This window comes from Rhinopithecus bieti, unplaced genomic scaffold (assembly GCF_001698545.2).
Source record: "Rhinopithecus bieti isolate Rb0 unplaced genomic scaffold, ASM169854v2 scaffold_9899, whole genome shotgun sequence".
In the NCBI taxonomy this organism is placed as follows: domain Eukaryota; kingdom Metazoa; phylum Chordata; class Mammalia; order Primates; family Cercopithecidae; genus Rhinopithecus; species Rhinopithecus bieti.
The window spans coordinates 6,265,848-6,276,680 of NW_016806979.1; the positions used below are offsets into that span (position 1 = coordinate 6,265,848).

The 10,833-nt window shown below is 53.7% G+C and overlaps 1 protein-coding gene across 1 annotated transcript in view; it reads right to left on the bottom strand.

The window, feature by feature from the left end:
• Window positions 1-2,699: 2,699 nt before the first annotated feature.
• The window catches only part of KCNN1 (potassium calcium-activated channel subfamily N member 1), a 32,924-nt gene continuing 24,790 nt past the window's right edge, over window positions 2,700-10,833 (bottom strand). The window contains 4 exon segments of the mRNA XM_017879577.1: window positions 2,700-2,865; window positions 2,868-3,054; window positions 8,519-8,588; window positions 9,012-9,020. Of these exon segments, the coding sequence (XP_017735066.1) occupies window positions 2,801-2,865; window positions 2,868-3,054; window positions 8,519-8,588; window positions 9,012-9,020 (331 nt within the window). The 3' untranslated portion in view covers window positions 2,700-2,800.

A 10,833-nucleotide genomic window follows, 5' to 3' on the forward strand; every position in this document is an offset into this window, starting at 1 on the left:
GCTCCCCGTCGCGTCCCCCGAGCTTCCTCCGGGCCCCCCCGGCAAACCTGGGCCGGCGCCGGTGCCCCAGGGCGGGCGCGTAGTCGGCGAACTTCCTGGTCCTCTGCATCCGCCCCTGTGACGCTCGCGGGCCGCCGGGGACGGGCCGCCCGCGTGCCCGCGCTATTAACTTTGCCATCCTCGGAGTTGGGCGGGCCCTGTTTTTGTAGGGTGGGTGCTGTTGAATCAGAGGCAGGCAGGGGCGGAGGTGGCTGGGGAGGCACCGAGGCGGCCGCAGAGCTCAGCCCTAAGGTCTAATTCGCCCCCGCCCCGAACTCGGCACCGCCTCAGTCTCCCCGTCACTGTCACTTCATGGCTGTCCCCCAAACAAAATCCACCTCGAGTAGCCCTCTTCGCCTCCGCACTGCGCTGTTTCGCTGCCAGATCCGTTCTCCCACCCATCCCGCCCACGCCCAAATGCCATTTCCTCAGAGTCCCCTTGCCACCTCTGGCCTTGTTTACTTTTCTTTCTTTCCTTCTTTCTCTCTTTCTTTCTCTCTCTTTCTTTTTTTCTTTCTTTCTCTCTCTTTCTTTCTTACCTTGTTTACTTTTCTCTTTTTTTTTTTTTTGAGACAGAGTCTTGCTCTATCGCCCAGGCTGGGGCGCAGTAGCGTGATCCTGGCTCACTGCAATCTCCACCTCCCTGGTTCAAGCAATCTCCTGCCTCAGCCTCCCGAGTACCTGGGACGACAGGCGTGCACCACCACACCCAGCTAATTTTTGTGTTTTTAGTAAAGACGGGGTTTCACCATGTTGGCCAGCTGGTCTCCAACTCCTAACCTCAACTGATCCTCCCACCTCAGCCTCCCAAAGTACTGGCATTACAGGCGTAAGCTACCACGCCTGGCCTGTTTACAACTTTATGGCTTTGGTGTTTTTATTTTTATTTTGTTTAAACTACTATGGGTTGACTGTGCCTCTGCCATCAGACCTGGGAGCTACCACTGGGCTCGGAAGGTACACCCACGGCTGTTCCTTAACTGAACCCTGGGTTCTCACCCTGAAAGACAGCCCTCTTCCTTCTCAGGCCTTAGGTTCCCCAGCCAGACAACAGGGTACAAAGGATGAGTCCTGCCAAAGACTCCGATGTGATCCCTCAGGCGGGAAGGAGCATTTATTGAGCACCTACCAGTTGCCTGGCCCTTTTTAGGGAGTTCTGGTTAAATAGACTGTCACCCTCATTTTACAGATGAAACAACGGAGGCCCCAGAGGGGCAGCCACTGCCCACAGTCACCCAGCAGTGGCAGAGTCAGGACTCGAACCCTGGTCTGACCAGCACTCCTCATACCCTTCTTGTGCTTGGGCCCAAGCTGGTCATTCATGCACCAGCAACGGCCTAGTTATCTCGTTGAGCCAGGCAATGGATGGCCTTATCAGAGGCTGCCAGGACCTGGGGCTCCGCGGCTGGGCACAGCATGGTCTCCCCAGGAGCCAGGCCTCCCTCTCCCACCCAGGGCTCAGCATCTGCCAAGTAAGTGCCTGCTGCTCCCAGCACCCAAGCCCACATCCTCCAGGGACCTTTCTGATTCTACTTGTGTCTGGAACCCTCCCCTGAAGGGTCTCTCTGACCCCTGGATGTCACCAAATACCCCCTCCTCCTGCTGTCCCCATGGCTCCTCCATGGAGTCCCTTCCACCAAGTCCAGGTTCTTTTTTTTTTTTCTCACTGCAACCTCCACCTCCAGGGTTCAAGCGATTCTCCTGCCTCAGCCTCCCGAGTAGCTGGGATTACAGGTGTGCACCACCACACCCAGCTAATTTTTATATTTTTAGTAGAGACAGGGTTTCACCATGTTGCCCAGGCTGGTCTTGAACTGACTTTAGGTGATCCGCCCACCTTATCCTCCCAAAGTGCTGGTATTACAGGTGTGAGCCACCTCACCCAGCCAGTCCGGTTCTTTACTTTGGCCTAGGGGATTTCCAGTTCGAATCTGGCACCATCCCTCCTCGCTGTGTGGTCCCAGGCAGGTAGATTCACCTCTCTGGGCCTCAGTTTCCCCTCATTCCACCGTGATCAAGCTCTGATGAGGAATCAGTGTGGTAATTGACATCATCACATTCTCTGTAGGCAGCAGGTACTCAATACAAATCTCACAAAAACCCAAAAGACCTTCCTCACCCAGGTCACCTCCCCCATGGCCTCTGCTGGGGCCTGGCACACAGTGGGTGTCCATCAGCGCGGTTGGTTGAAGGGGAGAGATGCTTCTGGCCAGGGCTGGGCCACGCCCTCTGAGGGATCGCATTATCAGCGCCAGGTGGCGCTGGCACAGGTGTCCCTAGAGAGTTGTCCTTCACTGAGCTTCAGCCCAGAGGGAGAGGGGGCTTCGAGGCTAGGGTTCTAGACTAGGCTGATGATGGGAACAGGTTTTTTGATTCCCATATTTATCTTGGTACCCGGGGCTGGGGTTCTACCTCCTGGGACATCACCAGTGCCTCCCAGCCACGCACACAGGCAGCCACTAGGCGGGTCCTGCTTTATTCAAAACCAGCACGGACCCCTCCCGGGGCTGCTCCATGCCCGCTGGGGGCCTGGGGAGAGTCAGGGGACCAGGTGACCAGAGGAAGCTCCGGGCTCCCCTGCCCTCACCCATGGTCCAGCCCTGCCCTCTGCCCGGGCAGTCTGGGCGGGGCAGGCCTCAGTCCACTCAGCCTGACTCAGCGTCGGCTTCTTGAACTCCAAGAGGCGCCACTGTACAAGGCTTCCCGGAGGTGGCGGCCACACGATGGCCAAGATTTAGGGGTCTGGTGGCGGGCAGGGCCGTCACCCGCAGTCCGAGGGGGCCACGGGCGTCCACCGGCAGGGGGAGCTCCGGGCTGCCTGGTCTTGGGGCCGGGGCCGGGCCGGGGAGGCAGGGGCGGTGGGGGCGGGCGTATGGCTTGGGCGATGAGGCCGGGCAGGGCCTGCAGAGAGGTACCCAGCGCATCCAGGCGGCTTTCCAGGGTGGCCAGGCGGGCCTCCAGCTCCTCGTGCTGAGCGTGCAACTCCGATACAAGGTCATACATAACGCTCTGGGTCTGCCGGAGACAGAGAGGGGCAGGAGAGAGGTGCCGCTGAGTGAGAGAGAGAAGGACGATACCACGACAATGACACAGAGGGACAGCTCACATGCTCCAGGTGGGTGGCAGCTGCTAATGGGGCCCACGTGAGGGGTGGCTGGGAGGACACCCCCAGCCCCAGAGGTCCCTTGCTGGGCCCAGGGAAGGATTAGAGAGTGGATGAGGGGAGAGACTGGTCTTTTCCTTTTTTTTTTTCCTTTGAGACAGAGTCTCCCTCTGTCACCCACGCTGGAGTGCAGTGGCCCAATCTTGGCTCACTACAACCTCCTCTTCGCGGGAGGCACCCAGCCTAAAAGACAGGTCTTAAATGCCAAGCTCAGCTGGGCGTGATGGCTCACGCCTGTAATCCCAGCACTTTGGGAGGCCGAAGCGGGCGAATCGCCTGAGGTCAGGAGTTTGAGACCAGTTTGGTCAACATGGTGAAACCCTGTCTCTACTAAAAATACAAAATTTAGCCAGGCTGTGGTGGTGGGCGCCTGTACTCCCAGCTACTCGGGAGGCTGAGGGAGGAGAATCGCTTTAACCCAGGAGGTGGAGGCTGCAGTGAGCCTGAGTGACAAGAAACTCTGTCTCAAAAACAAAACAAACAAACAAAAAAAAAACAAAAAAAAAAAGAAAAGAAAAGAAAAGAAAGCCAAGCTCAGGGCTGGCAGGCCTGGGAAAGGCCTAATGAGGTCTTGGGGTGGGGGGCACGTAGCCAGAGCTGCCCTGGGGGGGTCCAGTGGCCACAGGGCACACACAGCCAGAGGCGGTGCTCAAGTGGTACCCACAGACCTGGGGGATGTTTTGGGCTGATGTTTCTCCAGGCTGGGGAACAGCAGGAGCTTGGGGACATGGCTGCCTAGGAGGAAGAGGAGGGGGAGCCCCGTTGGGTCGTGAACTGCCAACCCTCCCATTAGGCTGGGGAGGGGACAGGGGTCTGATGAGTAAGGTGACTGCCCTGAGAATCTGACACAATCACAGACTGGGAACACAACAGCCACAATTACTGTTACAGCAGCCAGTGGGGCGTCCCCATCACCTCCACTGCCTGGTTCTGGCGCTGTCCCACTGCGGGCAGGGGAGGCCAGCCAGGCAGGGACAGCCCTGGGTGCAGATGCTACTCTGGCCACCAGGTGGCACTAGAACATCACTCCACGGCTCTGAGCGCAGCTGGGTGAGGACACCGGTTTGCCACCTGGCGGCGGCGGCCTCCATGGGAGGATGGAGGCAGTGGTGGAAGGAAGACAGGACAGAGAGGTGCCCACCCCAGCTCCTCTGTCCTCTCACCCCCAGCCTCTTCCTCCCAGCTTCCCCCACTGTGCCCCCTACCCTTTTCCCTCCATCACTGCAAGGCAGACCCTGCTCCGAGTGCAAACATCTCATGGGGGACGCCCCTCCTAGCACCACTGACCTCACCTTGGCCTCTCTCAGGCACCACAGTCCCCAGGGCCAGAGAGTGACACCTGGAGGCCAGAGCAGTGTCCAGCCTTCGTGTGGTTCTTTTTAGCCTTTTCTGAGGTTTAAAATTTTATTTTATTTTATTTTGAGACGGAGTCTCGTTCTTGTCGTCTAGGCTGGAGTGCAGAGGCATGATCTTGGCTCACTGCAACCTCCGCTTCCTGGGTTCAAGCGATTCTCCTGCCTCAGCCTCCTGAGTAGCTGAGATTACAGGTGCCCGCTACCATGCCCGGCTAATTTTTGTATTTTTAGTGGAGACAGAGTTTCACCATGTTGGCCAGGCTGGCCTCGAACTCCTGACCTCAGGTGATCCGCCCACCTCAGCCTCCCAAAGTGCTGGGATTATAGGGATGAGCCACCACACCCAGCCATAAAATTTTATTTTTTAGATACAGAGTCTTGCTCTATCTCCCAGGCTGGAGTGCGGTGGTACAATCACAGCTCACTGCAGCCTTGACCCCCGAGCTCAAGCCATCCTCCTGCCTCAGCCTCCTGCTACTTTTTGTATTTTTTTTTTTTTTTTGTAGAGATGGAGTTTTGCCATGTTGCCCAGGCTGGTCTTGAATTCTTGAGCTCAAGTGATCCTCCCTCCTTAACCTCCCAAAGTGCTAGGATTACAGGCATGAGCCACTGCACCTGGCCTGATTTTCTTAATATTTTCCTTTCTCTACCATACCTTATTGTAAAAATACAGTATATAATATATATTCAAAATACATGTGAATCAACTGTTTATCAATAAGGCTTTCGGTCAATGGTAGGCTATCAGTAGTTCAATTTGGGATGAGAGAGCGTCAAAGGTTATATGAGGCTGGACACAGTAGCTTATGCCTGTAATCCCAGCACTTTGGAAGGCCAAGGCAGGTGGATTGCTTGAGGTCAGGAGTTCGAGACCAGCCTGGCCAACATGGTGAAAACCCATCTCTACTAAAAATACAAAACTTAGGCCGGGCGCGGTGGCTCATGCCTGTAATCCCAGCACTTTGGGAGGCTGAGGTGGGTGGATCATGAGGTCAGGAGATCGAGACCATCCTGGCTAACACAGTGAAACCCTGTCTCTACCAAAAATACAAAAAATTAGCCGGGCATGGTGGCAGGTGCCTGTAGTCCCAGCTATTCGGGAGGCTGAGGCAGGAGAATGACTTGAGCCCGGGAGGCAGAGCTTGCAGTGAGCGAAGATTGCATCACTGCACTCCAGCCTGGGCGACAGAGTGAGACTCTGTCTCAAAAAAAAAAAAAAAAAAAAAATTAGCTAGGTGTGGTGGCATGCACCTGTAATCTTATCTACTCAGGAGGCTGAGGCAGAAGAATACCTTGAACCCAGGAGGCAGAGGCTGCAGTGAGCTGAGATCGCACCTCTGCACTCCAGCCTGCGCAATAGAGTGAGACTCTGTCTCAAAAAGAAAAAAAGGGCTGGGCGCGGTGGCTCAAGCCTGTAATCCCAGCACTTTGGGAGGCCCAGACGGGCGGATCACGAGGTCAGGAGATTNAAATTAGCTAGGTGTGGTGGCATGCACCTGTAATCTTATCTACTCAGGAGGCTGAGGCAGAAGAATACCTTGAACCCAGGAGGCAGAGGCTGCAGTGAGCTGAGATCGCACCTCTGCACTCCAGCCTGCGCAATAGAGTGAGACTCTGTCTCAAAAGAAAAAAAGGGCTGGGCGCGGTGGCTCAAGCCTGTAATCCCAGCACTTTGGGAGGCCCAGACGGGCGGATCACGAGGTCAGGAGATTGAGACCATCTTGGCTAACACGGTGAAACCCCGTCCCTACTAAAAAAAGTACAAAAAACTAGCCGGGCGAGGTGGCGGAGCCTGTAGTCCTAGCTACTCGGGAGGCTGAGACAGGAGAATGGCGTAAACCCAGAAGGTGGAGCTTGCAGTGAGCTGAGATCTGGCCACTGCACTCCAGCCTGGGCGACAGAGCGAGACTCCGTCTCGAAAAAAAAAAAAAAAGAAAGAAAAAAGAAAAAAGGTTATATGGGAATATTTGACTTTTAAGGGGTCAGCACCCCATAACCCCGATGTTGTTCGAGAGTTAACTGTATATCTTCAGGGGTCTAGAATATGTTTTTCTCTCTGTAAGATTATTTTCTGAGCACGGTGGCTCACGCCTGTAATCCCAGCACTTTGGGAGGCCAAGGCGGAAGGATCACTTGAGCTCGGGAGTTTGAGACCAGCCTGGGCAACATGGTGAAACCCCATCTCTACAAAAAATACAAAAATTAGCAGGACCTGGTGATGTGCGCCTGTAGTCCCAGCTACTTGGGAAGATGAGGTGGGAGGATTGCTTGAGCCTGAGGAAGTTGAGGCTGCAGTGAGCCATGATTTCACCACTGCACTCCAGCCTGTACCACAGAGCAAGACTCTGTCTCAAAAAAAAAAAAATTCCCTTCCAAATTAAATTTATTGTAGGTTAATATTAAGCTAGATTGCATTCTCTTCCTAGTGATGGGGGAAGTGAGTCCAAAATGCACTGGGGACAAGAAATAAAATAGAAATGGGACTTAACATTTTCTAAAGATAACATGAAATTAGCCTCAGGCTGACTGGTAGATCAGGGGATGTAGCCACTAAGCAAAAGCTATTTTCTGAAACTATGTCATTGGTCAGGAGGGAATTCAAATCAGTGTTGCAAAGATCTCAAGCACTTGATTAATTGCAACTAGTCCAATAACACATCTTCCAGTGGAAGAATTCAAAAAGCAGGAAATGGACTGGGCACGGTGGCCCACACCTGTAATCCCAACACTTGGGGAGGCCGAGGTGGACGGACCACTTAAGGTCAGGAGTTCGAGACCAGTCTGGCCAACATGGTGAAACCCCGTCTCTACTAAAAGTACAAAAATTAGCCAGGCGTGCTGGTGCATGCCTGTAGTCCCAACTACTCTGGAGGCTGAGGCACGAGAATTGCTTGAACCCAGGAGGCGGAAGTTGCAGTGAGCCAAGATCATACCACTGCACTCCAGCCTGGGTGACAGAGCAAGACTCTGTCTCAAAAAATAAATAAAGCTAAAAAAAAAGTGGGAAATGATTTGATATTAGAATCAACACACAGATCCATGTATAACACAAACTGATTTCTTTCTTGCTTTTTTTTTTTTTTTTTTTTTGAGACAGGGTCTCGCTCTGTTACCCAAGCTAGAGTGTAGCAGAGTGATCATAGCTCACAGCAGCCTTGACCTCCTGGGCTTAAGTGATTCTCCCACCTCAGCCTCCCTAATAGCTGGGACTACAGGCACTCACCACCATGCCTAGTTTATTTTTTTATTCTTTTTGTACAGACGGGGTCTCTCTGTGTTGCCCAGGCTGGTCTCAACCTCCTGGGCTCAAGTGATCTGCCTGCTTCAGCCTCCCAAAGTACAGGGATTACAGGCAGGATCCATGGCACCTGGCCCCAATTTCTCTTGCAATCAATTTAAATTTCCTGACAGATGTTTAATTGCTATACAAATAAGCTTTCTCCCAAGGCTATCATTTGAATTTATACCCACAGCAAAGGAATTTTTTTCTCTTCAATTTCAGAGCTTGAATTGAGGTAGTATGCCTAAATCTAGAAATACCTCTTCACCCACTTAGCCCCCTAACTATATACTTTCTAAATTTATTATTTTAAAAATTATTATCATTTTTTTGAGACAGGGTGTCACCCTGTCACCCAGGCTGGAGTGCAGCGGTGCCATCTTGGCTTACTGCAGCCTCAACCTCCCAAGTTCAAGCAATTCTCCTGCCTCAGCCCCCAAGTAGCTGGGATTAAAGGCGCCTGCCACCACGCCTGGCTAATTTTTGTATTTTTTTGTAGAGACGGGGTTTCACCATGTTGTCCAGGCTGGTCTCAAACTCCTGAGCTCAAGAGATCTGCCTGCCACTGCACTCAGGCCACTGTGGGTCCTTGTGCCCTCCTCTGGCAGGAGCTGAGCACCATCCCGTCTGCTCCAGGGCCCCAGCTGCCCTGTCCGGCCCACCCTGCCCCAACTCACTCACCTTGGCCAGGTCGGTAAGCGTGTTAGCCTGGTCGTTCAGCTTCCCTTGCTCGATCTTCACACTCCGGAGCCTGTGGGGACACGGGGTTGGGGAGAGGGGGTTAGGCGGTTCTCATGGATGCTGCAGTGGGGACAGGGACTTTCATGCATCCACCTGGGGTCACCTATGGGACATGCATCAGAGGATGAGGTGGGAGCTGGGAGGCCGATTCCCTGTGGTCTATTCCCTCCCAGCACACAGCGGGTGCGGCAGGGCCAGGAGTCAGCCTGGCCACCGCCCACACCACCCATTGGCTGGTCCTGTCTCCAGCCCAACTCAGGACCTCAGGACATTGGATCCCAGACCAAGGTGAAGCCTGCACCAATCCATGGAGCAGATGTGAACCCTGCCTGCCTCTGAGGCTAGGGTTGGCATGCCCCGGGTGTGCCCCTGTCTGTGACCACCATGCACCCCCGATTTTCCAGCCCCACCAAGCCCCTGGGAGAAGACTTACTTCTGAGCCCTGGCAGGACCGGGCAGAGCAGGAGAAAAATCACAAGGCAATTTTAACCTCAGCACAGTTGTGCGGCATGTACCCAACCCTGCCCAACTCCCAGGGGTGCCACCCCAGGGCCCCGCGCAGGGTTCCCAGATGGCCAAGGGGCTGCCCTTGCTCTGGGGAAGTGCCCAGCCTCTGAAGGTTCTGTGCCAGCCCCTCAGGGACACGCCTGTCCTCTCTCCTGTCTCAGAGGTGGTGTTTCATTCAGAAAACTATGCCCACGCCATCTGCCGGGGGGAAACTGAGGCTCAGAGCGGTAAAGCCACTGCCCATCCGCTCCCCGGCAGGATTTGAACCCACACTTGCTACTTGGTGTTGGTGTTGGCACTGGTGACCCTGGTCTCTGGACAGCTGGCCACAGGGGGAGTTGGTTAGTGTATGCCCTTGCCCCTTTTGGTCATCCCTTTGTTTTTTTTGAGACAGAGTCTCACTCTGTCGCCTAGGCAGGAGTGCAGTGGTGCGATCTCAGCGTGATCTCAGCTCGATCTCAGCTCACTGCAACCTCCACTTCCCCGGTTCAAGCGATTCTCCTTGCTCAGCCTCCTGAGTAGCTGGGATTACAGGCGCTCACCAGCACACCCGGTTAATTTTTGCATTTTTTGTAGAAATGGGGTTTCACCATGTTGGTCAGGCTGGTCTCGAACTCCTGACCTCAGCTGATCCGCCCGTCTCAGCCTCCCAAAGGATTATAGGCGTGAGCCACCGTGCCCGCCGGCCATCCCTTCTGTACCTAAGCCAGTCCAGGGGACTGTCTCAGCGTGATCTTGGCTCACTGCAACCTCAGCTTCCCGGGTTCATGTGATTCTCCTGCCTCAGCCTCCCGAGTAGCTGGGACTACAGGCATGTGCCACCAGGCCCGGCTAATTTTTTGGTATTTTTAGTAGAGATGTGGTTTCACCATGTTGGTCAGGTAGGTCTTCAACTCCTGACCTCAAATGATCCGCCCATCTCAGCTACCCAAAGTGCTGGGATTACAGGCGTGAGCCATCGTGCCTGGCCTTTTGTACTTTTTTCTAATGTGGCTGTTAGCAAATTTAAAATTATATATGTTGTTCACATGATATTCTAGTGGACAGCATCGTCGTCAGCATATTATGGCCTGTGGGTCAAATCTAGCCGGCCGCTTGTCTCGGAAAATCAGGTTTCTTTGGAACATGGCCACACCAGGTTATCCTCACTGCTTCCCTGCCGCAACACCAGAGAGTTGAAGAGTGGGACAGACACTGTCTGGCTCATAAAACCTGAAAGATGTACCATCTGGCTCTTTACAGAAAAAGTTTACTGACTGGCTGCATATTGGACTCACCTGAGGAAATTTTATTTATTTACTTATTGTAATATATTTTATTTTTTAGTTTTTGAGACTCTGTCGCCCAGGCTGGAGTGCAGTGGTGCAATCTCAGCTCACTGCAACCTCCGTCTCCCGGGTTCAAGCGATTCTCCTGCCTCCCAGCTACACACTTGTAGCTGGGACTACAGGTGTGTGCCACCATGCCGGGCTAATTTTTATATTTTTAGTAGAGACAAGCTTTTACCATGTTGGCCAGGCTGCTCTCGAACTCCTGACATCAGGTGATCCACCTGCCTTGGCCTCCCAAAGTGCTGGGATTACAGGTGTAAGCCACTGCGCCCAGCCATCCATATATATATATATATATATATTTTTTTTCTTAGAGACAAGTTCTTACTCTGTTGCTCAGACTGCTGGAGCGCAGTGGCATGATCATGGCTCACTGCAGCCTCAACCTTCTGGGCTTAAGTAATCATCCTGTCTCAG